The sequence below is a fragment of the Culex quinquefasciatus genome, chromosome 2 (genome assembly GCF_015732765.1).
Source record: "Culex quinquefasciatus strain JHB chromosome 2, VPISU_Cqui_1.0_pri_paternal, whole genome shotgun sequence".
NCBI classification, from domain to species: domain Eukaryota; kingdom Metazoa; phylum Arthropoda; class Insecta; order Diptera; family Culicidae; genus Culex; species Culex quinquefasciatus.
Genome location: NC_051862.1, coordinates 211177220 through 211190682, shown reverse-complemented (window position 1 = coordinate 211190682; position 13463 = coordinate 211177220). Strand labels below are relative to the sequence as shown.

At 43.9% G+C, this 13463-nt stretch overlaps 1 protein-coding gene across 1 annotated transcript in view; it reads left to right on the top strand.

Moving 5' to 3' along the window:
• Positions 1-10206, top strand: part of LOC6033357 — a 46254-nt gene extending 36048 nt beyond the window's left edge. The window contains exon 3 of the mRNA XM_038251703.1: positions 1318-10206. Coding sequence (XP_038107631.1) covers positions 1383-7604 — 6222 coding nt within the window. The 5' untranslated portion in view covers positions 1318-1382 and the 3' untranslated portion in view covers positions 7605-10206. The remainder of the gene's footprint in view (positions 1-1317) is intronic.
• Positions 10207-13463: the final 3257 nt, after the last annotated feature.

Below are 13463 nucleotides of genomic sequence, written 5' to 3'. Positions count from 1 at the left end.
TAGGAAGGAGACACAAGTCTAGCATGTTTGAGCTCACTTTAAAATATTAAGATTTTTTCTGAATTTTAGATATTTTGAAAACTATTGATCACTTAACAACTTGACTGGTGTAAAATGCATTTTTAAATACGTTTTACATTAAAATGTTAAAATCTAGAGTTTTATAATAGGTCCTATTAACATATAAAAGACAATAGCTTTTAGGTCCTGTTGAAAACAAAATCTATAAATCATGGCGTGTAATTGTCTATTTTTTTTTTTTGTTCTTAATCAGATTCGATAACTTTTAATACATTTTGGATCGATGCAAAAAAAACTTTTTTAAAAACAAATTTCGTTATCATTCTTTCAGAGAAAAATTACAAAATATTTTAGCATCAATAACTTTAAGGTTTCCTGGATCCATTCAAGATAAAAAAGAAAACTGTTTCCATTCCATACCTTTACAAAACTCATCATTTTCATGCCTCAACAGACTGTGAAGTGTGAACCATCCCCCTTCTAGAACCCCTTTCCAAACTCCATACAGATTGGCGATATAACCAAACAATAGCTCATTATCGTAGGCAGTGCATCCTTCCTAACCCCTACACGGGCACGACCTAATGCTGGTAGTACATAGAGTAGGCGGTTTCCTTTGACCAAGTGCAACAACTTTCCAGGCCTACTTCAACGTCCGTGCTCTTTCTCTCTGCTGGGTTGAAACCGGTGTCGAATCCAGGATTACCCTACTCTCTGTTTGTGCGAAGCAATTTGTCTATTCCTGGGTTGGAAGTATTGATTTTTTTCAGCTTTCAATTATTGTCATATTTTCCAACCAGTCATTAGACCGGGTTTCGCACATTAAAAACGGACACAGCAGGGACGCTACTAGTCAATTATTGACGTCCTTTTCCGTACGGCGAACCTCTTCGGCGAGTGTCGGCCGCAGCACCACTTTCACCACCGTTTTATGTACTTTTGACGGGACTCCGGACATTCCATTATGTTACTGCACCGAGTTGTGTGTGTGGATGTGAGTTCGCCATGGGGATTTCCCCGACCGGAAGTACTCACGCGATGTCCACGACTGTTTGGAGGAGCAGAACTCGTGTGTTGTTTCTAGGTTGTTTTTATTTCCCTTTATAGGCCAGATAGATAATGACTCCGTTTGAATTATTCACCATAATTGATTCGACATATATTTTGAATAATTACGCCCGCTCTATGGCGCAGCGTTTTGTGTCCCGCCATTACTGACCCGGGCGTCAACGGGACGACCGCCCGAAGACACACTACTTACATTGGCCTATCTTTGTTTTTCGCACTCACTTTCAGCGTCCAACTAACCGGATGACGACGATTTGACCTGCGTCCGGAACTCGACGGAACCGCGCTCCGCAATGGACCATCATGGGCTGTACACGGACATATCGAACAGTATCCCGGTTGGCGCCAACGGCACCAGCGGTGGTCTGCCGAGCACGAACGTAAAGTACCACCACCATCTGCCGCAGATTCCGCCCCAGCCGCCACCCCAGCAGCAAGCTCAAGGTGTTGGCCAGCAGATTTATTTACCAGGAAGTTACGGCGGACAGTCTCAGCAGCAGCAGCAGCAGCAGCAGCAACAACAACAGGTACAAGGCGGTCATTTACAGCAGCAACAACAGCATGTTGAGCCGGATTCGATAGGCTGCGGTCTTTTTACCGACACTGCCGGACTCTTTGATCCGGCCGGCGCACTCTGTACAAACAATATCAGTAGTAATAGTTTTAGTACCAACAACAACCACCAGGGCGCAAACAATAGCAAGACGGTAGAGTTTACGTCGCGCAAGTTCGAGACGAACACGGGCGACAGTATCACGTACAACATAAACAATATAAATACAAACATTGTAAACAATATAAGCGGGGGATCCCTGGGAACGGGCGGGGTTCAGGCGGGGATCAACCAGGTACAGGCCATTGTCGGTGCCACGACAGATTTCCTCGGGGGTACCCAGTTTTCCACGTCAACAGGTGGCGCAGGTGGTGGCAGTGGCAACACCCAGATCTCGTTCAACAAAGACGGTGATAGCAACAACCCAACGATCATTAACATTAGCAATAACAATCATAATATTATGGCCCCACCCTATCCGTATTCCTACCCAACAAAGATCTCCGGAATGGGTGCGTTAAACGAACTGAACAGCAAATTCGGTGCCAACCACAGCTGGAGTACCGGCGGTGCCAGCACAGCGGGTAACACCACTGTTGGTGGTCACGAATTTGGACATGAAAACACCGTAATCAGTAATTTCGAGTCGAAGAACCCAAACAAATACCACACAAGCCGATCGAGCTATCAACAGCAACAGTACGCAGCCCACTACCAACACAAACAGGCGCAGCAGCCTACTACACACTACCAGCCGAACTACGGACTGTATCACCCTGAAGGTGCCCAGGCTACTCCGATACACCAGCCAAACGGTCATCACCATGGTTACCACGAGCCGTTTCCTCACATCGTACGCAGCAAGTACCCAACTGCGACGGACGAAGCCAGTCGTTACGGACGCAGCCACCACCACCAGCACAGCTCAACGAACCACTCCCAAACGCACCACGATCTCATGTACAACGAGCGATCTCGACACACCACCAACTACGCCACTGGCTACGTTCCTCCGACCCCCGGGTCATACTACACCTCGCATCAACCCTCCACCAAAGCCATCATCGGCCCAAACTTGGAATTTTTCAACAGTGGCTACATCAAACAAATGCCAACCATGAACCATCACTACCTGCCACCAAACAGGCATGCCTACGCTACCCAACCCACAGCCCATCACAACTACCATCACCAAAACTATCCCATCAATCCTAACACAACCTATGAAGACCCCTATCACCATCGATCTCGAATCCCCGCTATCCCCACTCACCACTACAAAGACTTGCACCCTCAACAGCAATACGGCAACTACCCTAACACAGCCGCAAACCTAGGTTATCACCAAACTCAACCCCACCAACAGGTCTTCAACAAGACTTTCACCGACTACGGCGCCCCAAACGTAGCCCTCAATCCGTCCAACCACTACAATAACCCAACAACCCCTACCGTCCACCACCAACCCAACCATTACGGCATCAAGTACACCTCACAAACCCTCGTCCCTCCAATGATCCAAGCTAGATCCACCAACTCCTCCTCCTCCTCCTCCCAACAAACCCACCAAAAACCAACCCAACCAACAAACCAAACCTACTACACCACCCCTAACCCCGTCTCATTCGACCTCAACCATCCCCTAATCGACCTCGAAGATCAAATCAACAGCGTCAAGATCCTCAAAACCAACCGTGAACCAACCGTCCCGCAAACCTTCGACGCGAATCACGCGATCAACTACGACTGTCACCAAAAGTACATGATGAACCGGTACCTGGCCGGCAAACCAACCCCCCATCATTCGATCCCGGACGCCAACGGGTACATCCCGAACGGACTCATCACCAACAACGGCAACAACACCGCCCACCCAACCAACTTCGGGTACACCACCATGGAAGACCTCGGCCTAGGCACCCGAGGCTTCACCCTAGACGAAAACCTCAAGGACAAAAACCTGCGGGACTATCTGAGCAGCTGGAACGAAACCGAAGAAGAGGAAGAGAAGAAGGAAGCCAACAACAATCAACCGGCCCACCAGAACTTCGAGTCCTGCAAGTATCTCCAGGAAGCGCTCGAAGAGCAGCTACCCCCACTACCCCACAGTGGAGTCATCGTAGCGAACGTCCAAAACGGCAACCTGCCCGACATCCTGATCGACCTGGACAAACCCAAAGACGAACCCCAACCAAAGACCGAAACCGAAGTCGGCGAACGTCTCTACATCCTCGAAACGTACGACGTGCCGCACTCCGAGCTGAACAAGTACAAACACCTCAGCGTGATCAACGAGCTGCCCAAGAACGTGGTACCCATCCACGACAGCGCAGATTCGCTCAAGTTCCTCGAGGAGATCGAATCCAACCGGGACAAGTACTACCAAACCGAACTCGAGTCCGAAGTCGTGTACGACGATCGGAAGAAAGAGGACGACAAGAAGGAAAGCACCGACCAAACCGTGCCGGAAGCCGTCCCGGAAAGCGAACCCGCACCCAAAACCCCCGAGAAAGTCAAGCAACCGGAACCACAAGCCGAAGAGCTGGAAGACACCTTCAAGGTGCCCCGTCACCTGCCCAAGTACCGCAAGCGGCAACGCCACGCGGAGCAGCATCATCAGCAGTACGACTATCCGCGCTTTCCGAAGAAGGCGCGCCGCTCCAGCATCGAAGACTTTCTGTACTGTGATAAACCGAAGCAGAAGGTGCCGATCGTACCGGTACCGAAGCGGTACAACGCGAAGCAGCTGCTGACGCTGTGCGTAGCGGCGCTGAACTCGCGCGGATATCGAAAGTATGCGAAGGCGAATATCGCACGGAGGGAACAGTTGGCGATTGAGATGGAGGAGTGGAAGAAGGTTGAGGAGCGGAAGAAGGTGGAGGAGCAGAAGCTGCTGGAAGAGCAGAAGCTGCTGGAAGAGCAGAAGAAGCTGGAGGAAGCTCCTATGGAGGTGGAAGCGGCTGAGGAAGCAGTTCAGATGGAGACAGCGCAAACTGAGGAGACTGAAAAGGTAGAAGATTTGACCAAGTCCTTAAATGAAGCTGCTGTAGAGATAATCAAGGATTGGGACGACACTCCTGAAGAAGAAGAACCAACTTTCGTGGAGGAACAAAAGACGGATGAGTCGAAAAGGCAAGACGTTGTAACCGAGGAAGTTGACAATCAGGAAGTGGACGCAGCTGCTCAAGTAACAACCACCGAAAACACTAAAGAGCGTGCTGAAGATGCACAAGACTATGTTGAAAACACTGAAGAATGCGTTGAAAACACACCAGAACGTGTTGAGGACGTACAAGAGTGCGTAGAAAGCATTCAAGAGTTTGTCGAAAGCACGCAAGAATGCGTTGAAGGCGCAAAAGATCGCGTTGAGGACACACAGGAGTGCGTAGAAGTCATACAAAAGTATGTTGACAGCACTCGAGAATGCAACGAGGAAGTACAAGAACCCGTTGAGGGCGTACAAGAATGGGTGAAAGACATTCAAGAGTATGTTGACAACACTCAACAATGCGTTGAGGATGCTCCAGAACGAATTGATGACACACCTGAATGCGTAGAAGACATACAAGAGTATGTTGAAAAGACCAAGGAAAGCGTTGAAGACGCAAAAGCACGCATTGAAGACGTACAAGAGTGCGTAGAGAACATTCAAGAAAATACCAAGAAAAGCGCTGATGACGTACAAGAATGCTTAGAAAACATTCAAGAGTATGTTGACAGCACTCAAGAATACGTTGAGGACGCGAATGTGAGCTTCAAAGAAACACCAAAAACCGTAGAAGACACTGTCTGCGACATTGCAGAAGTACAGTTATCACCGGAAGTTGATCAATCCGACGAGGACGACAAAGACGTCTTCGAGGAACCTGCCCCGATAACCAACCGGGTATCGGTGATCGTGGAGGAAGGAAAACAGGTGACGACACCACCACCAGTGCCGGTGATCGAGGGACAGCGAGTTCCCGTGATCCAGAGGCTGGAATCGGTGGAAGTGATGGAAGTTGAGCAGGTTGAGGAAGCTGTCCGAGAAGTGTTCAATCCATTGTCTCTGAAGCAACTGACGAATGAAGCATTCGAGCGATACAGCCAAGTGTACGACTACCAGCAAGTTCCGACGCTGCGATCGCTGTGCTACGAGAACCTGCTGGCAAGTGGGTTGCTGCCGCAACCGGACTCGCTGCAGAAGCTGTGCGAGCAGTTCATCTGCAACAACCGGCAGCTGTTCATCATCGAGGAGGTCCGACACGAGCCGGAACGGTTGCAGGACATGTGCCAGAAGGTGGTGAACGCGACGAACATCATCATCGACATGAACGATTTCTGCATCATGACGAACGAGGAGCTCGCCAAGCAGGACAAGGAGGAAGAGGGTCGAGTGTTTATCGTGGAGGACAATCACGGCTCGATCGTGGATCTGTTGAGGGAGGACGATGAAGACGAGGCGGGGACGGAAGTGGTGGAGATCAGCGAAGATCACGAGATATTTCTTGGGGCGATGGAAGCTGGAGACGATGGGATACGGGTTGTGCTGGAGAGCAACCATTCGGACAGCGAGAACGAGATCTATCGGAAGGTGGAGCAGGAGATCGAGAAGATGATGACGACCAGCTCGGATGAGGATGACGAGGGGATAAAGGGAGGAGTGCTGGACGTGGAAGTAATGGACGAGCAGGAACTACAAAACGAGTTCTTTTCGTTTGTAGGGGATGACTGCATCCAGTACGAGGAAGTGGTTCCGGTGAACAAGGTAGCTTATCGGAGGGAGAGCTTGATCAACGATCTGCGGGATAGATACGTTGGCAGTAAGGAGGGTACGTTCAACTGCAGGTTGAAACTGCTTCGCAAGTACGTGTACTATCAGCGTTACATCAAGCTGAAGGATCAGCGAGTTGCGTCGAAGAAGCGATTCTTCCGGAAGCGACTGGTGTGCTTGGAGAAGAAGATCGCGGCAATGCGTCGGAAGACGGTGGTTGAGGTAGTTGACAGTGACAGTAACAGCTCGATGTCTAGCGTGAGTAGTTCGAGCAGCAGCAGTAGCAGTGCCAGCAGTAACGGAACGTCAAGTTCGAGCAGTTCGGGCAGCGAAGAAGTTGTCACCGAAGTGGAGACGTTCCAGCAGTCGGGAGAGAGTGCTTCGGAGGAGATGTCTAACCAGTCGGAACAGCCGATGGAGACTAACAACAATCAGGTAGAAGAACTACCCAAACCAGCTCAGCTAGAATCTCAGCAATTTGCCAAAGAACAGGAGGACAGCAACAGTTCGGACAGCAGATCTCGTGGCCAGCTGCGACGATCGCCGAACGTGCTGCCACTTGCGAAAAAGAAGAAGCTCAGCTTCGAAGAAAGCTTGCTCAATATCGAGCAGATATACAAGAAGAGTGGCAGTCCAACTCCGTCGTCGATTGGCAGCCCGAACTCGTCGAACTCTTCATCGTCCAACAGCAACAGTAGACCGATGACACGTCGCTTCTCCACCAACTGCCGTCCAAACGTGATCGTCAACGTAAACAATAACCGCGAAGCTCCGAGGAAGCTGTTCATACCGTCGTACAAAATATTTGACCAGTCGATGTCAACGAAGCTACCGCAGCTGCCGGTTGAACCCAGTCGAAGTCTCAGCAGAAGCAGTAGCGGAAGTAGCAGCAGCAGCAGCAGTTCCTCCAGTACTAAGCAGGTCACAACGAGCACGCAACGCAGCAGTGGGCTGATTCGCGTGAACTACCCAAAGAAACCCTCGACCAAAGAGGACAAGGTCCCGGCCAAGACCTCGCCACGATCGCGTACCACTTCGTCTACCACCAACGGAAGACCCGACCTCGACCATCGCGTTCCCTTCGTCCGCTTGGAACGCATCGATTACGTCGAGCAGCTGGCCGAGCAGTACCGCAAGCAGCAGCTGCAGCAAGATCAGCAGACCAAGTTTGCGAAACTGCGGCAACGCCGGAAGTCGACCTTCTCGTAGTCCGGTCCCGCGGGGTTGCGTGCGTTGCGTGTCCAACGTGCTTATCGAAGGCTTGTTTGCTGGATTTGTGTCGTGTCGTGCAAACGGGCATCAATTTGTTGTTTTGTTTTTGTTCCTACAACCTGTGTGGTGCATGTGTGACTGGGTGTGTGTGCGTGATATCAAAAACTGATTGCCGCTATCAAACCTCTCTCAGTTGTTGTTGTTGTTGGGGACTTGTCGTTTTACCGGTGCGACACAACGTCGTAGTGCGGAAAATGGCCCATTTTCACGGTTGACCGTGGCTGAATTGAGTCGTGTCGCGTTTAGCGAAGCTGTAGTTGCGCGGGTGACGATCCCAGTTGGCGGTGGAGCGGTGGGACGACCTCGAGGAGACCCTGCTGGGTTAGATCGAGTGCAGTGCAGTAGGCTGTGGGCAGGACGGGTCTAATGTTGGAGATTGGTGCTGAAATGTGTTGGCCATTTTTTCAGTTATTAACAAGTACCTCAAAACGTAATTGCGATATTTTCAGTAATTGATATGCAGAAAATTAGTCCAAAATTGAATAATCCTAAATTTGTGTTTCCATTTTTTATCGTTTTACAGGAAGTTTCACCCTTCCTTCGTGGACTATTGTTAATAAAAAGGGGGTTGGTGTTTATGGTGCAGGCATGACCACTATGACAACGTACCCCATCCCTCATATCTGGAGTTTTTTTTTTTAAGAGGTCCAATAAACCAAATTTTCAGTTTTTGCTTTTTGGGTGTATTTTTATACCCCTGACTCAAGGCGGTTTCAAAAACACCCTAAAAGCAAAAACTGAAAATTTTGTTTATTGGACCTTTAAAAATAAACTCCAGATTTGTTTAAATGCTATGACATATTAGTCAACTTGTGGGTTTTAAATAATTCCTTTATTTTTGCGAAATTCACGAAAAAACAGATTAGAATTTTGAATTTATATTCAAATATTTTTTCAAGTTCCACATTTTCTCAACAATCTTTAACAAACATTTTCTTTTTTTATGCAAAACTTCGCTCAATTAATTTTTAACAGATCAAAATATATTTTCGAAGGTTAATCTTAAAATTTAAAATCAAGAAAAAACATATTTGACATGTTTTTCATTTATTCAAAATAATTTTAGAAATTTCATTCCATCTTTCATGTACTTATAATCGTTACCACCTTCAAACCAAGCAAAACGATCACATGTCGAGGTTCGTTTCCAATGCGCACTGTCTTTGCTCGAAAGCTCCCCGAATCCACGTGTTTGTGTATGCCGCTGCCATCACCCCGCCGCCGTTCGCGCCGCCTGCTACGATTCGAGCAGTTTCATCGCGTTACCTGCCGTTTGTTTGCGTGATAAGTTTGCTATAACGCGAGAATCAACTGTGTCTGCGTGCGTTCTTTGGCGTTACCTAGCGTTTAGGGTGAACGAAGGCTATGCTATAATAAATTTTCGGAGTGTATTTTTTTGCTATAAAATAAAACGTGGTGAAACAAGATAAAACATAGTTTGTAAGGCGAGTCCAAAATAGATTTTAAACAGACGATTTCACACATAATTCTAAATTAATTGTTTTTGTTTTTTAAACAAATTTATATTACTGCTTTTCCATCTAGTCAGGAAAATGGAATTCAATTTAAGAACATTCTAGAAGAAATTCTTTCTGTTACACGATGCTGTGGTGTTTTTTCTGTTTTAGTGAGAAACGGTCAAACCTTAAGTCCTGTTTTAAAAATTAGTTTGTAGTCATAACCACAAATGTTTGAAAGCATTCCCTCTTCTTAGTTTTAAGGTTTCATTAAGGTTAGACTATTTGTACGTTGCAACGTTGTTTGATGCACCTTTTAAACCACCCGATTAAATTAATATCTAGCAAAAAGGATAATCACGTCTAAGCAAGATAACTCTAGTATTTGTTGTTTAATTCCACTAGATGTGTTGTTTTTGAAAAAAGGGTTTTGATTTAAAAAAGCAAAAGTCTAACACACACACAACCAAAACCAAAAATAAATCACAAACAAACAAACAAAAAAGAAAGTTATCAAAACACAACACTGAATTTGAGTGCCTTTGAACGGAGCAGAGTTTGTCGAACGCGAGCTAAAGCGCTGATATTAAATTATAAAAAAGCATGGAAACACATTGAATAAAATAAAGTGTTGATATTTACGTATACACAAGAAGTAAAACAAACGCGATTTTTAAGAGTAAATCCAAAACGATAAAAGACATACATTTATATTGATAGATATCAAATCTATTTAAGCAGTACGGAATATCTTTGGTGGCATTTATCGATGGCAAAAAATAATAATAAGCTACAATTATAGCTTAAAAACAGAGTGCAGAGCTAACTGCGTTAGCCCAATTCATTATCTAAGTATATATATTCTATACAAACAAAAACATATTGCAGTACTTGGGAACAGGTTTTATTCCAAAGCAAGTCAAATTTAAGGCAAAGTAAACATTACACAACACGTGAGTATTGTACATCTATTTTAAAAGTGTCTGTGTGAAAAGTGAAAAAAAACATAAACAAAAACTATTATTTGCAAATACAAACTGGCGAGAAATAAAAAGTATTTCATTTTTATATGTTGGTTGAAATAAATGAATGGTTTTCATTTAATCCGAACAATATTATTCCTTATAACACTTAGAAGAATCATAAAACGAACACCTCACTTTTTTACTTTCACAGATTCTAAACACACGAATTAAGTCCTAAGATAAAAAAAACCGTAAAAACGTCGTGCAATTTTGACACTCGTCATACAAAATGTTGTTCTGATGAACACAATTTATAAGCAAATGTTTACTTTGGACAAAATTCTCTTCTGATTTCATGTTTTTTTTTTTGGGCTTAACGGTACACGTCAACCACAGCTTTTGCACCCAGACATTTTAGTTTCTTCAAAACTACGGGAACTAGCTATATGATTTTTTATTCATCCCCTATATTACTTTTTTCAAAGTTATTTACAACAATGTTTGACTATTTTTACTATAACATTTTTGCAAGATTGGGTCCGTAAGTTTGACAAATTTTGAATAAGAATCTTCCTTGGTTGCTGTGCATCCTTAAACTGTGTTGCGCAAAAGTAGGGTGTTTTCCAATGATCCATACATGTCTCCAAACGATTTTTGAACGATTTAATGTCTTTAATAAATTTAAAAATATCTACACTAATAACCCATTTTTCAAAACAATCTTTTTTATATTCTTATATTTTTAAAAGATTTTTAAGGATACAAAAAAACAACCTTTAAGTTAAAATCAAGAGTCAGGAAAAAATAACATTGAAATGAGTTGTAAAAACATCCTGATTTTTCTAATAAATATAGAATCCACATTTCAGATAATGAAGCAAATAAGTTCTGCGAAATAAAAACAGCAGTTATTCAGCATATAACTTTTCATGTAAATAACCTTTACGTTGGCTTTATTACTAATAACAATAAATGATTTCGAATGAAAAAACGACCGAACTGTCGTCATTAGTTTAATAGAAGCTGATTACATTTCTAATCTATGCTCGCCGTGACTCTATTCTGGTGATTCTTCTTCACTTTTGAATATTCAGTCTAGACTCGTTTGATCTGTGTTTCGATTATTCGAATTTTTGATTACCCAATGTTTCGATTATCCGAATGATTATAGAATCATAAACATATTTTTTCGTTTTTTATTCTTTTAATTCGAGTTCAGTGACCGACCTCATTTTAGTCAAGTATGAATAGTTGATAGCATATTAAATTGCCAAATGCATTGTGAGAAAATGCCATTTTGCCCATCTTGGATTCATCAATTCTTAGTTACTTTAGGTTAATTTAGGGGTTTTTAATCAAAAGTAAGCCAACGAAAAACATACTTTCCCGTAATTTCGCTGCCGGCCAATTACACCAATATTTTTTACGAGTCATGAAGTGTTTGATTGAAATCTCTAGTGAATTCTAAAAATTCCTTGCACCTAAGACAACTCAATCATCAGGTGATAGACTTTTGTTATGTTCCAAATCAGTCTTGAATCAACATGACCATAATAGTGCAGCTGTTCCTTTTCATGGGTTTTGAACAGTTTTGTTCAAAACTGCAACCCTCCCGTTCTGACCATTCCGCCAGAGAAATTTCCAACGAATCATTTCCACAACTGTTTCGCATCACTTTTGCTTAGAAAATAACATGAAAACTGCCTTCGCAATCTTCAAAGATTCCATCCCTCGTGTAAGGAATCCAAGTCCATGTGATTGCAGTAAATTGCTGAAGTTTGAAAAAACAGAATGTGAGCAAATTCTGAAAACCAGGTAACAGTTACTAAATAATATTTTTTTGCAATTCCAAAAAACATTCTTTAGGTGCTGAAAAGTATTACTGTTTACCGTGTTTCAGCTCTTGCATCAAAGGGGGTTTCTTTGCGGTTCTCTTATTTTTGGTGAAGAAAATTAGGCTGTTTTTCGAGAATGTCAGGAAAGAAAGTAGTTACACAATGGATTTGCAAAAAATATCTTATAAACGTTAATTTCTCCATTTTTTGTGATTTGAATCATTTTGTATGAAAAATATAATTAAGACCAAATTTTATGAACTGTCATGAAGCTTTACAAAAAAAATAATACTGCCTTAAGCTTTTTGGAATACATTTAATAATTTGATGAAAACAATTATAATTAACAAAATTTAATTTTTCAAACCACCATCATTTGAACGCAACATTGTGCAATAATTAAGCATTTAGCGTGTTGTCGTACACCATTAGTCGGAATTAACCTAATTATACGTACAATCTATGTAAATAGTGTTAACACTTACCACGTTACCCCCATTTCGGCTGCAACGATGCTATCCAACACTAGTCTGACCCTTTTGACCGTAATGGCCAATTCCTTGGAGCGTTCTACCAAACACAGTGTGCAACTGTACAGGGATCAGTGCAACCAGATCCGTGACGTTTATTATCCTGGATGTAAATTAAGTTCGATAAATGGCACAGATATGATTGTTTACGTAAGTAGTTTTGAATGATTTGCAAGTTAACATATTACTACATTTACATTTTTCTTCAAGAGCAACTACCATAGAACCGAAGGCCGCATCGATGAATTTGTAGAAAAAATCTGGATTTATTATCTGTGTCAAGCAACAGGATGCGTGCCACACTATAAAAGTATTGTTTTTTCACATAAACTAGAATTTGACCTTCTGCTGGAACCATCACCCTATCCTTCCCGCGTGCTGCTGCCCCTGTTTCCATACCGTACCGTCAAGTACTCGATTTATGTCCACAAACCAGAGAGAAAAGTTCGACTCTTTGCATTCTACTACATTTTCTCGCCTACTTTGTGGATCGTCCTGCTCGGGTCACTTGGTTTGATCACCTTGATAACCTTGTTGATTCGCAACGCGTTGTCCAGCTTCAGTCCAGTCCAGGAAGCTCTCCAATCGCTGTACAACCTGTTCGCCAACAACGGTTCCACGGACAGTTTCGACGGGTCCGGGTCGTCCAGAATCGTCTTCATCGTCGGTTCGACCTTGGTGCTGATATTTTGGATATCGTTTTCGACGTTTTTGATCGCCGAACTAGCAATTGACTCACCTAACCGACTTCAGGGAGACTTGCGACTGCTACTGACAGATCAAAAATTGAAGGCTATCTGCGCTGAACCAAACTCTGCAGTTCATGCTCATTTACTGTCTACAGTACCGACACTGGTCAATGTTAACCCGTGTCCACCTGCTTGGCCAAATTGGACATCTCTGCTGAAAGAAGTGTGTAACTCTAAGAAATCAAAAATAGCTTTCGTCGAATCCATCAGCTTTCTACACGAGTACAGTTTTTTTCACAGCCGAAAACCGCTACCTTGTG